Consider the following 18,876-nt stretch of genomic DNA (forward strand, 5'->3'; position numbering starts at 1 on the left):
CTTGTGGATGAACTATGGTGCAGGTTAATTCTTCCATAAGTTCGTACCAATTCTTTTGGAAACTATATCAATGCCTGTTTAAACCTTCACGTACTAGTACCAGTACCCGTACTCTGTTCCCTTCTTTGAAACTATGATGGGGAAAACTTTCTTGCAAGGTATTTAAGTCTTTCAATAAGGTCAAAGACTCTCCCTTGTGAGGCAACTTTGACACCATAGTCACAAATGTAAGCCATTATTTAAAAATCTTGCAATTTTATCACGAAATTTTCAAAACCGATCTCCTTAACAAAACATGATATTTTCAAAATATCATGTATATTTAAAATATCTTAATTTTATTGCAAAATTATCTTGTCAGTATTGTGATATATGTAGGGTTAATCTAATATTAAAATAGTTTTATTTAACATCATATTGGTTTAGTTTTATTAAAATGATTAAAATACCTTTAAAAGAATGATATTTTTTTAAATGTATGGTTATTTTTTTAGTTTAAAAAGGTAACTTTGGTAGATTCATAAAGTTGTTTGGGAAAAAGTGTGTAACTTTTCCAATTCCCTCTAAGTTGGAAAGACTTCTAATAGTAGAAAAAAGTAACTATGTATTTTAAAAAATACCGTTCTTTTAATAGTATTTTAGTCATTTTAATAATGTTGCATCCATCTAATATTATATATTAGTTTAATGTTATATATATATATATATATATATATATATATATATATATATATATATATATATATATATATATATATATATATATATATGTTTGCTACCCTCATGGGTGAGGCGAACCTCCTATTGAAAATTATATAATATTTTTATTTTTTCAGTTTTTTTATCCAATCTTCCAGAAACTGACCTTTGGATCATGTTTTCCTGATGTATGTCAGGTTTTAAAAGGGTTGATAAATCAACTTCTTAAAATGTACCAAATTTTCAAATCTCAAAAAAAATATATTTTGTCCAAAAACTATGATCCAAGACTTGATTCCTACTATTTTGGTGACGCCTAAAACACTTATGAAGTTAGATTTTGTGAAAACAACCACCCTATGAGTTCTAACTAAGGGTAGAGGTGGGCACTGGGCCAGGCACTGGCGGAGCCAGGGGTGGACGGTCGCCCACCCCAGAATTAGAAACCAGAAAAAAAAATTCTGTTGACGATGTTAAAGAAAGAATATGCGTCCATGTGTGTTTTCTTCTGACAATGGTTGTGCTAATCTTTTCCCTTAATTTTTTTCACCTATTGAATTGTGTAAAAACCGCATAAGAGATGGGTTATTAGTTCGTGGGAGTTGGAGTTCTCTCTTGTGAATATTCAACGAAGGTCTGTGTGTTTTTCCCCCCACCTTCTTTTGTCATTTGTTCTTTGTGAAACAGTGTAACCTACGTTTATGGGGAACCCGACTCCACTCATCCCTATATCATCCTCTGTGGTCATAACTCCCTCTGGGATTGGGATCTCATTGGTACTGAGTTGTTTTGATCAATCTGGCCCTATCGATGGGTTCAACAGGGTTGATTTATTAGAAATCAATCTTTTGATAGTGTTTTTTAACAAAAAAAAAACATGATTTTCAATTTATTTTGACAGTGTTTTTTAACAAAAAAAATCATGTTTTTATTAATGGTTATTGATTTTTGAATCAGCAAAAAGTCCTCCACATAAGTCGGATTTTGTCTATTCAAATGTTGATCTTCACTAAATGGATGATGTAGATCACATACACAGGGTCCAATTTGATGCATCGGTGAGGTCCTAATGACAGGAATGGTGATATGGATGACTGGAACCTAAATGTGGTTACGGGTGCCATGCAAAATACTATGCTTGCTTCACTAAATGGAGGAAAAGAGGGATTGAAAGTGTGTTGTAACCTGGCCACGGGCAGGCCGATGCCATGAAGGCCCTCAGAATGATGAAACCAGATGGTACCATCAACTTGATGGCCATCGCCTTTTCCGAACATGGAGGCCGCTTCTAGAAGAGCATGTCAGATTTATCACTCACAACCAAAATTTCTTCTGACGATGGTGGGCAAAAAATTTCTGGCTCCACCACTGGTCCGAATAAATGGATTGTCCTTCAAGACCATAGCATTGTCCCCGAGACCCGAAGTCTGCCTACCCAACGAAAAACTTCTGGCTCCGCCACTGGGGCCAGGCCGACACAGGCAGGCCTGGACCAGCCTGTTATTATATATATTGTATATATAATACATTGTATATATTTTATAATAGGCCCAGCCGGGTTAGGCCCATGGTCTAACGGGCGGGCTGTGGGCTAGGGTTTTCCCAACAGGGCTTCGGCCTGATGCCCACCCTTAACTAGGGGTTCCTTTTTCACGGGGGTAGCAAATGTTATCCCCCTATGATATGTATATTAGACATTTTAAATTACTGATATTTTCTCATAATTTTCTTGAGAAAAAGCAACTTTTTTAAATTTATCGTGCGAATTTCTTTTGCCACTAAAATCCCATTAATGAGATTTGTGACAATGTTTGACACTCCGAATTGGATCGAAGTAAACTTGCCCGATGCACCGCAACGATCCATGGCATTGCCCAAAATTACCTTGACTACTTCGGGAAGGGTATTTAAGTAAATTTCAACTTTCAGTCGTTTTCAAATCGTGGAACACTTGAGTGTCTGTGTGCCGTTCCTACCACGACGCTGGCATTGCCCAAATTATTTGATATCTGGTTTTTCTTTGAATTACGAAAGTGCCATCTACAGCTATCCAAAATGCTGCGTCAATTGTTGATGGCAGTCGATTAGGCATCTGATTCATTTGGGTGATTGGGAGCAATGTTGTCAGTATCGGTGCTTATAGGTCGCCGATACGCTTCACCCCTGAATCGGTTATTTTTTAATAAATGTGAAAACTATTTAAAATTAGTTTTCTAATATTATTTTAATGACACAATACTTTTTTTATTTTTTGACTGATTTAGAATGATTCACTTTAGTATGAGTATCGGTATCACCCGATTCACCTGAATTGGTTTATCAAATGATACAGGACCGATACTGACAACCCCATTTTAATGAGGTACTTGTGAACATGGTTATGTCGACAGGATGTCACGGGGTGGTCCCCTCCTTTTCCCCAAGGTTAAATCTGAGTGTATTCTTCAATGAGGAGGAGATCTCAAGGGTTTTACCAACCGGAGGGCAGTGATAGGGAGATTTTATTTTCCCTTGGCCTAACAAAAAAAAAGTTGGCATTTGACACATATCAAACTAGTTTGATATTTGGTAGCCATGCAAGAACGTAACTAGATTGCAAGAATTCTTCAACTTTGACTAGTCATTGTAAACACCTCAATTTTAACCAATTAGTTTTTTGAAAAAAAAAAGCTTTCTTTAAAAAAATTCATTTTTAAGTCAAAATAAGTTTAAGTGAAATTTTAATCGTCAAAATAACATTCTTTAAGAGTTTTGACTAAAAAATGAATTAATATAGAGAGTCTTAGGTTTCAAATAAGACAAAAAATAGGCCGATTCAAAATTAAAGTAAAGGGCTATGACAAAACAAGGTGACACGTCTTATACTACAAGGTGGTATCCCATGTGGTAAGTGGAGTCTTGTGCCAAGCTGAAGGCCCAAGTTCAAATCCATCTGCCACATGCGACTTAAGAGATATCTAGTAGGGGTGTGCTTAACCCCAGCTTGCCTTTCAAAATAAAAAAGATGACATGTCTGATCAAAATCATGTTAAACACATTTTTTTACCAAAAAATATAGTTTGCTTTTGAACTTAAAAGAAAATTTAAAATAAATGATTTTAGCTTTTCAACAAATAAAATTGTGTCAATTTGACACTTAAAAAAGATATGGTCAAAACAATTTTTTTGATAGATTACTTGATTTGAAATATAAAAATCCAAAAAATTTATATTTTGTTTCCAAGAAACTTTTTGAAGCTTCGTCTATGCTCTTAGATTCTTATCTTTTTAGAAAACCCTATAAGCCACCTAAAAGTTTTCGCTTTTATCTTAATGATAAACCTTCTTAATTGCTTAGTGATTGCTCTCACCTTAAATTTATTAAACTTGATTAGTATCGTGTTGTTGAGTTCCTAAGTTAGGTAACTCCAAGCAATAAGATTTAACATATTAACAAAAAGCAATCAGGAAGAAAACTCAAAATTTCAGCCAATAAGATTGTGTCACATCATCAAAAGTTGAATATAGATCTTTGAACTCAAAATCTATAAGATTGAAACCCAAATTCATTTCAAAATCTATAAATAAAACGGAATCCGCCCTTCTAGTTTAATCATCTAAAACTAAAGTAAGAAAACCTTGTTGTATTGAGAGTCTAACTCAACTAAAGTGTCTTCACTATGTTGAACAAACCTGCCAAATATAAGTCTAAATCACCTATCATAGAATCTATTATGCTATATTCAAACTTTCCTGAGCTCATACCATGTGAAAGTGTTGTCTATTTCATCTCTTCATCAAAGTCAATGTCGTAGGAGAGCTACCTAAGCCCACGGTGAGTTCACTTATGTCTTATTTTTATTTTACTTATTTTATTTAATTTATTTAGAATGTGGTTGTCTCTAATTTTCATATATTTGCTTTTGTTTGTGCTTTTTCGAGCATTGGTTGTGCTTAGCACCATCAACCTCAATTTTTTTAGGACCTGTGTAAGAAATACTAGTCACTTGCAAGTTAAATCCCAACTATTGAAGATTTTGAAAATTTTGGAGCAGTTGATCCTTGTTCAATGAAAGAGGTAAAACCCTCTACTTGAAAGGCGAACCCTACATTCTTTTGCATCTTCTAAAATTTAAATTTGTTTTTTAATCCAAAACCCTTTTTCAAATTTATCCTTATTTTTTGAGGATCCACAACTCTTGAAGCCGCTTCAACCTGCAATATAATTGCAAATGTTGCTAATATTTTGAAAACATTGTGATTTATAAATGCTGATATAATACCAAAATGGCGTGTTATTTTCAAAATGTCACTTATTTTGGAACATCATGATTCTATCGTAACATTAATATGATGACAAGTTTTTTTAATGTTTATTGTTATATTTTGTTTACATATGTTTTACATCCTCATATGTGAAAATATTTTGGACTTTTTTTATGTGGGAAACAGATTTTTGTGATAAGGGAGAAACAAATAAATCTTCTGCGATCTAACACAATCCGTAGTGGCAATTTCGTTAGAAAGTGATTCGGCTGAGGGCTTTTTGGGCTCGCACCCTTTTTAAGTACCCCATCGCGAGTCTGAACGAGGAAGACGCCAGGAAACCGCAGAGAGAGAGAGAGAGAGAGAGAGAGAGATGGCGGAAGAAGGCCGGGCAGGGGAGTGGGAGCCGCCGCCGTACGGGGCGATACTGGTGGCGGTAGTGGGCGCGGCGGTGGCGCTGCCGATGATCCTGGGAGACCCGAGCTCGGTGATTGAGGCGATCCAGGAGATGGTCAGCCCCACGGCTATCCTGCTCGTTCCACTCCTCCTCCTCTTCCTCATCCGGTTCCTCTCCTCCGAGCGCTCCGCATTTCTCGGCGACGTTATCTCCGCCGCCGGCGAGCCCAACTCCATCCACCGAGCCGGCGGATCCCCCGTCGGCATCGCCATCGTCCTCCTCGTGCTCCTCCTTCTCGTCTACTACCGCTCCTTCCTCCTCGGCAGCGGCGGCGACGGCAACGGCGACTAGTTTCCGGTGACTCTCCGGCCGTCTCTACGTCATATGCCTCGCTTATCTCCTTGTCGTCGTCTTCTAAACGGTATAATTACGAAAGCGCCCCCCTACGGCTCTGGGTTGGCCGTGAAGAGAAGTTAGATTACTGAAATAGCCCTGAATTTTCTGTTAAGGGTGGAGAGGATCTTCAGAATTTGTTGGACGAAAATGCCCCTGATCGTTCGGTGTTCCTGTGATGTGGAATTTGGATATCGTTATTTTTTTGGTTTGTGGATATAAGAGTGTTTTTCTTTTAGTTTTTTCTTCTACTTTGTGGTAATATAAACGGTTTGGGTGCAACAGGATACCTGACCCGAATTAAGTCTACTAAGTTGGTTTGGTGTCCAAATTTGTATCCTAATAATAATAGAATTTCCGTTTGGTATTAAGTTTTGCATTCAAACCCAAACTCTAATAGGACTAAAACCTAATTCCAACTAAAATCTCTCCTGGATTAAGTGTAAATACCAGTTTTTAACATTGTTGTGAGAGGCGTGCGCCTCAGTACCTGAAGCGTACGCCTCAGAGGTGAGGCACGCTCAAGGTACTGAGGCATTGCAGTGATGCGCTTAAAGTAAATATAAAAAGTTTCTAACCCAAATCTGGGATTTCTGGGTTAGAAGCAGCCATGTTCACCATAATAATGATGAAATGTTTCACTAGTGCGAGGCGTTTAGTGTGATGCCACACATATTTTTACGATATTTTAGATAATACCATGGATACTTGAGAGTCTCATGTTGTGAGAGGCGTACGCCTCAGAGGCGAAGCGCAGGCTCAACGCGTCGCTTCGCCTCATCGCATTTAACAACCTTGGTTTTTAAGTTAGTCAGATCCGGGTTTGGTTTTATATTTTTATCCGAATCGGATTCCGAGGCCGATTAAGTTGGGCTTGGCAACTGTTTACATCCTATATGGTATATTTGCAAGAAAAAAATCCTGAAATTAAAACTAGTTTTTTTTTGTTGTCTGTGTGAACTGTGAGGGTTTCTCTCTCTCTCTTCTTTTCTTTAAATTGCCATGTACCTCTCCAAGAGCCAAGAGCGTGTGTGGGTCTTGCTGTATCATTTTGTCTTTGTTCAATTTATGATGATGCCCTCCCCGGTATTCAGGGGTAGTTTAGTAATTCATAACTACCCAGCAGGCTTCGTTTTGATTGGAGGATGAGGATTCTCTTTCTTTTCTAGATCACGCCAATCGTGACTAAGTTCGTGAACTAAAGTGCGTTTTTTCTTTTAATGATGAGGAATCCCAAACGAGAATCGGGTCTAAATGGGTCTGCCTCCCCGCGGGTAAACCTCAGATGAGATCACCGACACTCAAACCCGCCGGTAAACCTCAGTTGAGGTCACTGACACTGAAGCCCTTAGGAAATCCATCAGTTAAAGGCACCTTCACACCTGTAAGAGTCGACCCTGAGATGAAATGATTAAAAACAAGTGGGTCGCGGGTCTGTCCCTGTGGCCGACTTTCTCAATAATGCCACTCACTCACACTTTCTCAAGTAGGTTGCAACCGTGCCCTATGACTTACCTGTGTTTCCGTCCATGATTTTACGGAACAATAGTGTTATTGGACTAGATATTTAATACAAGAAGCCAAATAGGTTGATTAGTTAAAATAAAAAGGGAAAAAAAATTGAACTGAAAAACTTTTATGGAGGCATTTATTTTCTTAGAGAAACAAATAAGATATCCGGACACATTGACATCGTTATACAAATGTTGTTAAAATTGATTCACTCGGTAAATTATTTAAAAAAAATGAATTGAATTGAATCATCTTGAATTGGCCTTTTGAGCATCAGATGACACATGCCATTTAAAAATAAAAAAATGTTACAAATTTTAATACCTTTAAAAATATTAAAAATAAACTGAATTGACCCCTTTTGAATCATCTTTAGGCCAATTCATCCGATTTTGACAACATTACTTTATACCACCATGATAAAAAAAAGGAATTTTTGTTTCTAGTAAGACTCACATGACATGATTTAATTTTCGATAATCCAAGGGATAAATTTAGCAGAAATAATTTCTAACACCAAGTTGTCATTTACATCCTACAACTTTCCTATTTCAAGAGTTTTTATATGTTTTTCTTAACTTTGACTGTCAAAATGTGTTTTAAATTTTTTTTTTTAAATTTATAACGCGAAGAAACCACACCCAGCACAAAGACTTGGTCGCGCTGGATCAGCCTGCCATACATATAATTGCTGTATAAAACTCTAAGGTTAGGATCCTGCCCCCAAGGCCTATGCTATGCATTGGGGATTGCCAGAACATGCATGTTTATATATATATATATATATGAAAAAATGAAATATGTTTATTGGTATGAATTGAGATTTTCATAGTTTTTTTTTTTCAAATCTAACCCTGCAGATGCATTCGGCGTGGTCCATTTGCTAGGAATCGACTATTGGATCGTTGTAATAGGATGAAAAATATGATTTTTATACTTGAATATTTATAAAAATTCTAAGCCATTGATTTTCAACCCTTAAAATATCTTTCTTATGCATCTTAATTGGATGATCCAATAGTCTATTTTTATAAACCAAATGTCTAGATAACATCGGTACGGTAAATTTTTTGAAAAAAAGGTAAAAAAACCTATAAATTTTTTGGTTCATACCAGTAAACATATTTGGTTAAACATATTCAGTTATCATATATATATATATATTATATCACATATATATATATATATATTAAATTTATTATTAGATAAATTAAAGCTTATTAAAATAACTAAAATACTCTTAACAAATATCATTTTTTAAAATGCATAATTACTTTTTTAAGGTATAAAAAGTAAGCTATTGATTCAGTGTCCTGTTAATAGCTAGTCTAGTAGTCTAAATAATGTCCAAAAGCATGCAAAAGCATAGAAAGCTATGTGGTTGCTTAGTAAATGGCAGACACTCTTTTAGTAGAGTTATATTGGCAATATTTTTTTCTTTTAAATAATGAAGATGGACCAACATTATGGCTCAAACATGCTGTAATAGGCTGAAAGATTCTACCTTGACCTTGTTTTGGTGTTTATGATGTAAAACCAGGGGCGGAGCCAGAAATCCTAATGTGGACACACACACACACACACACACACACACATATATATATATATATATATATATTGAGAGAGAGAGAGAGAGAGTAAAGGGTAGGAGACTGTCGGTGATCTACATGCTTGATTTTGTGGGAATCAATGGTGTACAAATTTTAAAAATAATCAATGCTTAAAAATCATTTTTTCCTCAAAAAAACATTATCCAAGTATGATTTCTGAGTAAATCGATCATATTTGTAAGGTCAGATTTTTGAAAAATAACTTGAAAACCATATCGAAACTCGATAGACACGCAAGAGGCACAAAAATGTCAGACACTTACTTTTCATATATATATATATATATATATATATATATATATATATATATATATATATATATATATATATATATATATATATAGAGAGAGAGAGAGAGAGAGAGAGAGAGAGAGAGAGTTGGGGGGAGGGGGGCAAGGAGGGCACAATATTCAGGTCAGGGTGGGTACTACCCACCCTCACCCAAACAGCCTTATTGGGGATTTTCGGGTCAGGGTGGGCACTAGACCACCCTGGCCAGTATATAGCTCCGCCCCCAGTAAAACTCTACCAGTCTCTCTTCTTGCTCACCACTAAGAACAGTTTCTATTAGCTTCAACCTTACGACAAGAATCAAGATGTATACCTCAAGCATTGAACTTATGTCACCCTTCAACTTGAATGCCTAAAGCTGACCCACTTAGTCAGGTGTGCAGAGCCCTTGTGAGCTATTGGCAAATCACTTTGCAAGCATGTGTATACTTTTTGGTGCAATATTGATCCACAATGATAAGAGCAGGTCCAGTACTCGGCCATGTACCTTGCAAATGTACTCGGCCAAGTTTATGGATGCTATGCATAGCGCCCATTGATTGGACCGACTAGGTCCGATCATCGGCCCTTCTCTCAACGATGACCTGATACGTAATTACCAAATTCATGAGTGTCTCACATTGATCTCTTATCATTGTAGTGTGTATAGATCCATGTTGACTTTTGGTTGGTTCGCTTTGCTTGAGCCCACTTGCACTATATCATGGAGAGGGGATCCAAGTAGAGCTTAAGTGAACCGTCTATGTGATACAGCCAATCACATGACAGCATTCCATGTGGGGCCTATAATTTGTTGTTGTGGGCTTACCACAATGAACAGGATAATTGCTTGAATCTCACAATATTCAATATCGAAACGTAGACATACTATAAATGATTTGGACAACAAACTTAAATTCTTGGCTCGCTTTGCTCTCTCCATTGCTTGCTTTTTTTAGGCTCGGGTTTGTAATCCTAGATAAGCACAGAAAGGCATCCTAACAGACCGAGAGATTTGAACCTAGAAATTAAATTAACTTGGAATTAAAAACTTAAAAAATAAAACAAATAACAAGAAAAGAAATAAAGCTAGATTTGATCAATCTCCAATAAACTAAATTACTCATCCTCTCTAAAGTATGTATAACAAAAACTAAATAACATATCTAGATAACTTCATTGATCTAATGCTTGCTTCATTTGTCCTTCTACACACAGTAACACCCTCTGGACTAGGCTTTAAGCAATTTCAGCTCGACTAGGCTTTAAACAATTTCAGCTATGAACTAGAATCACTGTGGCAATTTAGATATGGACCCGGATTTTGAACCACTTTCTTATGGATCCAAAGTATCATGGATACATGATGATTATAAATTTAAGATTTGACCTGCTTTAGGGATCCAAACTGGTTCACAATACTCTAGATATCCTGACCACTCGATTATTATAAAGATGGACCTATGAAACAAATAATGGTAATATGTTGAAAATACAAACATTTGATTCTCTATTATTAATTTTTTAGGAAAAAATTTCAAAACAACACCTAAAGTTTGAGTGATAATAAAAAAACATACCGAAGTTTTCATTATTGTCAAAAAGCACCTAAACTTAATCATGGTTAATTAAAGAAACCTAGGGTTTACTTCCATCAAAGTTGTGATTAATCGTGTGTTGTAATTTAGGCGTGTTTTTTGTTACCACCAAAATTTTAAGTGTGTTTTTGAACAATTTTCGAAATAAAAAAATATTTCTTTGGAGGCAACTTTAGCCTGTTAAGTCAACTTGGGTTAAACCAAGTTAAATTGATGGAAGTGTTTTTTTAATTAATGGAGCATAATTCTAAGTGTGTTGTTAACAATACCAAAAGCTCAAGTCCTATGTTACAAGGATTCTTCAACTTCCCCTCGTGTCGTGTCCTCTTTGTATAATATTTTTAATAAAAATCTACACAGAAATGGCTTGTCTCATGTCCTTTTACCCGTGTCCTTGTGACATAGCTTAAGTGTACTTTTGATTATTGGCAAAACTTTTAAGTGTTTGACAAAAATATATATTATTCTATATACTGATGTTTTACCAAAATTTCCCACCAAAAACAAAATTTCGTAGTCATCACAAGATTTTCCCGATACTGGGTTTGCGTCACTCATTTCTAAGGTCAGATCTACCTGGTTAGTCATGGATCGGATCGTGACCCGATTAGGATCCATTTAGGAAACTTCTCAATACTCGCTGTAGTAGCATCCATGTAATTAACGGAAGTTTTGGGGGCATTGTCTGAGAAGATGCGTGGTTTTGAATAGCGTCCGTGAGCGGGAAAGCGAAAACATTCTCTTCAAAAACAATAGATAAACTAAAAAGACGTAACTACCCTTATTTAAAATAAACAAAAAATCCTCAAAATTGATCACCTAGACCGGATACCTCTTCAAGAATCCGATTATTTATGCTGTTTTCAGAGGGTATTTTCGTCACAATACTTTATACGAGCGAGGGAGAGTTTCCTCTTTGCTCTGAGAGAGAAAGAGAGAGTTTGATGGCGGAACCAGAAGGGCCGATGGATGAAGAAGAGGAATCGAGCGTACCCATGTCGAGAACTCGCATCCTGGAACTCCAAACCATCGTCTCCGACGCGAATGGCGACTACCCATCTGAAGAAATCCCCTCAAACCCCGCCTCCCTCGTCCACTCCCTCTCCCTAACCATGGATTCCGGAGGGAAGATCGGTCTCCTGGCCGCCGACGTCTACCTCTCCCTCCTCCTCTGCGAGGACTCTCCAATTTACACCCTCTTCACCCCCATCGCCTTTCTCTCCATTCTCCGATCCCTCCGCCTCGCCATCAAGCGCCGGTCGGACGCCCAATCGAGCCAGGCCAATCGGAGAAACAACCGAAAGAAGAGAACGGGCCCCTCGTCTTCTCGCGCGTTTCTGGCTCCCGACGACGAATTCGAGGCAGAAACAGAGGAAAACGAGGAAATTGAGATCAAAGATTTGGTTTCGGTTCTTGAGAAGTTGGATTCCGTCGTTGGTCGAATCAATTTGGAGAGGTTCCCTGACAGCTTGAAGTCTTTGATTGATGTACTCGCGCAGGTATTGGTGGCAGCTGCCGACCTTGAGGGCGAGTTTGCAGGCAAGGTTAGGAAATCGTCCACGAGCCGACTTCCTTTTGCTGCGTGTGACCGGTTTTCCGATATGTGCTTCAAGATTTTGATTCGAGCCTTGCACCCGCAACACGGGGACAGGATGAACACTTGCGTGGATGTGTTGAAATCGCTCTCCCCGCTGCTCCTTTATCAAAATTCTCAGGTTCGGAGCTCTGCAATCCAGTTCGTGACATCGAACTTGATGGAGATAGCCGGGGAATGCGGAGATGTCAGGCGAGCGGTGGTTTCCTTGCCAAGGTACTTGGCAGTGAAGGCAGAGACGGACAAGATCGATTCACGGGCAGTGGCAGTTGATTCGGTTATGAAGGTGATTCGGGCGCTGGGAGCGACTGAGCAGTTGGAGTTCGCCGGGTTTGTTGTTAAGATGTCAATGGGAAAGGCTCGATTGAGAATCATGGCCATCGATCTTATCGTTGCAGTACTCAGTGTGTTGCCTGATCCCCTGGCGATCAGAGAAGGGTGCTCAGAAGGTGCTGATGCAAGATTGTGGGGATTGAGGTGCCTGGAAGCGTTGGTAAATCGGTGTTCGGATAAAGTTGCAGGAATTCGTGCAAGGGCATTGTCCAATTTGGCCCAGGTGGTGGAGCTTCTCTCAGCCGACATAAGAAATCGAGCTCGACTGCAGGAAACTTTGGTCTTTGGGAACGGCACGAGGGCAGCTCCAAATGTCCTGCAGAAAGATAAGGTGGGGAATTTGAATTTGGAGTTGGGGAAGCAGGGCTTGTTTTTCAACACGGAGACAATTTCTCCAGATATCGGTCCGGGGCCTACACCGATCACGCCCGGCACAGGCTGTAGAGATTTGAGTTTGTTGTTGAGGAGGAGATGCACAGATGAGAAGGCTGCTGTGAGAAAATCGGCGCTGCTTGTAGTAACAAAGTCCACTGCTCTTCTTGGAAGGGTTGTTGATGAAACAATGGTCAGAACTATTGGACTTGCTTGCTCTGATCCTCTTCTTAGCATAAGGAAAGCTGCCCTTTCTGCGTTATCAGAGGTATCGTTTATGTCTTATTCTCATTGTCTATATTCTCTGTTTCTGTAATTCCTACTGCATTCTTCCCGATTCTGAACTCTTACTTGGTGGGTCTCCTGATGTATGCTTTGTACTCCTCCGAGCAATGGATATTCCTAATGGCTTTTCTGCAGAACTTTCTGATGATTTTGTGGTTGTTTTCCTTTTCTTTTGCTCGGCCTATCTCACGTTGGTATCATATTTATTGGGCCCGGCCTGAGACTTTGATCTTAACTTGATATACCTTCATTTTCAATGACCCATTTGAGGTTCTTTCTTTAAATGCCTGTTGCCTGCCGATGACATCGCAGATGAAGTACAGCATATAGTCAGGTTTAGGTTAGAGACCCGCAACTTGCATGTTTAATGGCTTTGACACTGGACGGTTCCAAAATAGATAATATTGTACCGGATTAATCAGAGATGCTGGATTCTTATTTTTTGAATCATGCTATGTCAGCCATGATTTTGCATTCATAGTAGGAGTGTGTCTGATTGCAGGTTTTCAAGAGGTTCTCGGATAACTGGGTGATAACTGAGTGGCTTCACTCTGTTCCTCAAATGATATTGGACAACGAGTCTAGCGTCCAAGCCGAATGTGAGAATGTGTTTCTGGAATTGGTTTTGGATCGGATTTCCAGGGTTGCTGCTGCCAGTGCTAGCAGTAAGAGGGCCAAATGTTTGAGTGAGGAAGCAAATGCAAGTTTGGAATTGGAGCTGGAGTCAATTTTCCCAGAGGGTGTGCTGTTTTTACTGAAGGAAATGAGTGATGCTGAGGTGTCTTCAAGTGTGAAGAAGGTCTGTGCAAATCTTGGGAAAAAAGGAAGGCTTACTGCTGCCGTCGCACTTGCTCTGCAGAACATCATCACCACGTCGGAGTCTCTCTGGTTGAGCAGAGGTCTTGGTGTTGAAAAATGGGTTGCTCCCTCTGGTGTATGGATGCTTCTCTCAGTAGTCTCAGAATTCCTCCCTAAGGCTGTGGGTTGGAAGTTCCTGCAACACCACTGGCAGCTGCTTGACAAGCCTGCCGATGTACAAAGCAACAATTGTGTCACCCCTATGCAAAATTGCAGAAATGAGATGATAGATGAATCTGATTTAATGCCCATTTCTTGGGCTGGAGATCGTGTGTTTCTCTTGCAGACAATATCCAATGTTGCTGTTGAGTTACCTCCCGAAGCCGCTGCCAATTTGGCACATGACTTGCTTTCTAGGCTTGAGGCATTTGATATGCATCCCACAGAGGTAGTTTGCAAATTCTTCCATGGATTTTTGCTCTTCTTTCTTCCGCACAGTTTCTGATGAAAGTTTTTTTATTTTCTTTTTCTCTAGACATGAATGTTGAATTCATATTGTGATTATTGAAACTGACAACCATTTGATAACTTTCAGTGGGATACATGAACACTGATAATACAAAAATACGCCTGTTATCGTTCACTTTAGGAGCCTAGAACTTTTGGTGAATTTACTACTTAAATTTTGTTAAAGGTTGATGCTCATGTGCAAGCTCTCAGAACCTTATGCAATCAGAAGTCTGTGACCTCAGCAGATGGAGATAAGCTGGTCTCTAAATGGGTAGAACAGCTGCTTTCAAAATCCCTAAGTATTCTTGAGAACCATCTTTCGGAGGTATCAGAAGCTCGCAATACTGGCGATTGTCAAACTCCATCTAGAAGTAGAAGCAAGAAGAGTAAACACAAAGGAAAGAGACGATTAGGAACTTCCAATTCATCTTTGGAAGCTGTTACTGCAGTTTTTACTGTTGGCTGCCTCGTTCTGATCTGCCCTTCTGCAGATCTGAAAGGTACCATCCCATTGTTACAGACCATCATCACTTCTGGGAACTCTGAGCGTAGGCCCAAGAATCTTGCTGGTTTGAACTTTTCAAAGAAGCAGATTTCTTCGTCCTTGTACATCCAAGCCTGGGTGACGATGGGGAAGATCTGCCTTGCAGATGACAAACTAGCAACGCGTTACATACCTTTGTTTGTCCAGGTTTGATTCTTGATCCCTCTTTTCTCTCTTTGTGTCTTTCTGCTTCTTCCCCCTTCATCTGAAAAACTAAATGGTTGATTTGTTGTGCTTCAGGAGCTTGAAAAAAGTGATTCTGCACCTCTTCGGAATAATATTATGGTGGTGATGACTGATTTTTGTGTTCGGTATACTGCACTAGTTGACTGGTATATATTTGTTTGATATCCTGTCCATATCACGATCTTTTTGCTGAAATCTTAAAAACAATATTTAGCAGAGGCGTATCCTGTAAATTCAAATATCAGTAGGCTTGATTACTTCTATGTATCATGGCATTATTGCAATGTTATCATGATAATGTTGGGTGCTTATTTGTGCCCCCAAACTTGGGAAAGCAAAAATTCTGCACTCAGAAAGAAGTTTGATTTTACTGAACATAGCATGATCTTTTTGCTGAAATTTTAGAAGTGACATTAGTTCAGGCATATGCAATGCTATTATGACGACGTCAGACGGTTATCCTAATTTTGTTCCCAAAATCTTGGAAAATTTTAAAAAATTATGTTAAACTTTGTGAAGACCTATCCAAGAAAAAAGAAGAAGGAATCCTTGAAATCTCTTTGGATATTCACTTGCTGAGATATTCCTTACAATGACATTTGTGACATATGCTTCTCATTGTTGCATTTCAGTTTGTATTTCCTTTGCATGCAGCTATATCACAAAGATAACCAAATCTCTTCGCGATCCCTGTGAGGTTGTTAGAAGACAGACATTCATTCTGCTTTCCAGGCTGCTTCAGGTTTGTTATTGTCCCGAATAGGAAAAGAAATGTTCAGTATCTGAGATAAGACCTCCATCAGGTTGGATCCACATTATTCATCATCACACACAATTTCAAGAATTTCAAATGCCGTTACAACCTGACACTCAGACTGGGTCTATGACCATTACTAAGACTTGGGCCATATTTGGCCGAAGTACCTGACTATAGAATTTGATCAGTGCTCTCTTCATTGGTTATGTTATTATGTACTGGTACCTTTAGTCTTCCTATGACACATGGATACGGCTGTAGATACAGGGACATGACCATTCTTATGGTGTTGCCTATTATCAGTATCACAGAACCAGATAGAGTGTAAAAGAAAAAAATGGAGCCAACATACATGAAATTTTGGCTTTGCTTGTTAGATTATCAGGCAGGTTAAGGTGGTCTTTTCTTCTAAGATGGTTCGCTAATGTTTTTATGCAGAGGGATTATGTCAAGTGGAGGGGAGTCCTCTTCCATCGATTTCTTCTAGCTTTGGTTGATGAATCAGAGAAGATCCGGACACTAGCTAATTTCCTTTTCAGCAGCTTCTTGAAAAGTGAGGCACATATGCATAATTTTACTCAAATCTACCAGAATTTTTATAACCAAATGGAAGCTAATGCTGTCTGAATTTGGAATGGTGTATGCGTGCAGCTAAGGCACCACTTTTGGCTTACAACAGCTTCATTGAAGCAATTTTCTTGCTGAATGGTTGCAAGGCCCATTCTGGGCACAGTGAGACACAGACTGGTCATCGTCTTTTCACTTTAAGGTTGAATTTGTAGCCCTATTTCTACTCATGCTCCAGTCAGTTGGACTATTACTGAAGGATTTTGTGCTTATGCGATTTTTTTTCTTGCAGAGGAACCGACGATAAATCCCAGTCACAAAGAATGCACATATACACATCCTTACTTAAACAAATGGCCCCGGAGCAACTCTTGGCAACATCAGCAAAGCTCTGTGCAGAGATCTTGGCTGCTGCTGCTGATGGCTTGCTTAATCTGAATGACCCTGCAGCACAGTCTGTTCTAAAGGTACTCGAAAGGATGACCTTATACTGCCACCATGAAACACCAGAGTTGCAATTGGGGCAAGTAGCAAAATGTGTCATGCAACTTGAGGCAATTAATCATCTCAAATTAATGTAGATCACCTTAACTTGATCAGTTCAACCTGTTTTACTAAAGGAATAGTTTGCACTTGCCTGAGTGTCTTCAAAACCTTGTTCACATTGAATCTTGTGCCTATTATCAATTTTTCCTTTTCAGATTGAACATCTTGAATTTATGCAGCTTTCAAGTCCTCAATCTGCTCTATGATCTTCACATTAGCAACTAAGAGTTTTCTTGGTAGGACGCTCTGCAAATATTGGCCTGCAAAGAAATGAGAATTCAACAGAACCGTGGTGTAGCATCAGCAGCTGATGCAACAGAGATGGATGAAGAAGGAGGAAATACCAATGGAGCATTTGCGGCAGCTAGAGGTCGGGTTGTCAGTCAGGTGGCAAAGAAGAACCTAGTTCAGAATGCAATTCCGATATTCATAGAGCTGAAGAGGTTGTTGGAGAGTAAGAACAGCCCCCTCACAGGTTGTCTGATGGAGTGCCTGCGAATGATCCTCAAGGAGTATAAAAATGAGATTGAGGAGATATTGGTTGCAGATAAGCAGCTACAGAAGGAGCTCATCTATGATATCCAAAAGTCTGAAACAACTAGGGCGAAGTCCGCTGTTTCAGAGGCAGTGGCTAGTGTTCCAAGATCCCTCAGTCACCGCTCTCCTGCTGATGGTGTTGCGGAGGCAGCTGCTGCTGCTGTTGCATCTGGTGGTTCTGGTGCACATTTTAGAAGTGGCAGTGCTAGCAGGGTTGTATCTGCAGTGGCTGATATAGCTGCTTCTGCAACAGCTGGTGCGGTACTTAAGGATGTCAGCAATGGGGTGCCCACCCCACCACTTCATTCAATGAGCATGCCTAAGGTCAAGACAGTCTTGGGGACTAATGCTAGTGGAGGTCGTGCATCTGCTGTATTGGAGTCCTTGAGGAGAACAGAGACTTTTAGTGATTCAGATGGTGATGACTAGTCAGTCTTATAAGCAGTCACGGCCTTAAGCTATCTTGCTAATAACCGTAAATTTTCTGCTCAGTTGTCTGTATCATATAATTTTAAGCTTCCAATGCTTAAATAAGCAAGCATGTTCCTTGTTCCTACACTTCCACACGAAAAGCAAAAGCCCATCACAGAGCCAACGTCTTGCAGTATTCATGATCATTGACAATTTATGACCAAATAAATCAGAAAGGATCCATAACGCTGAAATTTCAGATAATACAAACTTCTTAGCATAGGGCTCTCAAATACATCAGATTCAACTAATATATAAGTTCAATCTTTTTTAACTTTTTTTATATCAGACCCTACAGATGTCATCTACATGGTTGGTTAGTGCAAGAGGGTGGTGGATCATGTTTTTGCAACATGTAAGCAGAGCTTGAGAGAGAGAGAGAGAGAGAGAGATGAACAAGTATGAAAGGAAAAGAGAAGGTTTAGTAGTTCACTGACTCGTCTCTTCAACTAATCCAAATTAATATTGGGCAACTGAGAACTATGAGTCATGGAGACACAACGCATGTTAAACCAAGAAGATAAACTTCTTGTTTGTTCAGACCCAATGTCTAAATCAGCTGCAGCAGCAGCAAAGCTGTTAAACCAAGACGTATAAAAGCCAAATATATAGAGAAGCTTCTTTCGTGTATATCAAGTAAAAAAAACTAACT

The 18,876-nt window shown here is 38.9% G+C and overlaps 1 protein-coding gene across 1 annotated transcript; it reads left to right on the forward strand.

Moving 5' to 3' along the window:
- The first annotated feature begins 11,653 nt into the window (after positions 1-11,653).
- On the forward strand, positions 11,654-18,303 carry LOC149820588 (binding protein). Its single transcript, XM_089982615.1, has 10 exons — positions 11,654-12,931; positions 13,016-13,291; positions 13,811-14,554; positions 14,801-15,307; positions 15,401-15,492; positions 16,001-16,088; positions 16,542-16,656; positions 16,755-16,872; positions 16,963-17,137; positions 17,457-18,303. The coding sequence occupies exons 1-10, from the start codon at positions 11,669-11,671 to the stop codon at positions 18,180-18,182; spliced, it is 4,104 nt and encodes a 1,367-aa protein (XP_089838741.1). The 5' UTR covers positions 11,654-11,668; the 3' UTR covers positions 18,183-18,303.
- Positions 18,304-18,876: the final 573 nt, after the last annotated feature.

Source organism: Nuphar pumila, chromosome 12, assembly GCF_984573655.1.
Source record: "Nuphar pumila chromosome 12, dmNupPumi1.hap1.1, whole genome shotgun sequence".
NCBI classification, from domain to species: Eukaryota; Viridiplantae; Streptophyta; class Magnoliopsida; order Nymphaeales; family Nymphaeaceae; genus Nuphar; species Nuphar pumila.

Bases quoted from the DNA above. Each gene is read 5' to 3' on its own strand.
- LOC149820588 (XM_089982615.1), top strand. From the start codon at position 11,669: ATGGCGGAACCAGAAGGGCCGATGGATGAAGAAGAGGAATCGAGCGTA. The intron at 12,932-13,015 runs GTCTTTGGGAAC...TTGGGGAAGCAG, and splicing joins CTCGACTGCAGGAAACTTTG to GGCTTGTTTTTCAACACGGA. The intron at 13,292-13,810 runs GTATCGTTTATG...GTCTGATTGCAG, and splicing joins CCCTTTCTGCGTTATCAGAG to GTTTTCAAGAGGTTCTCGGA.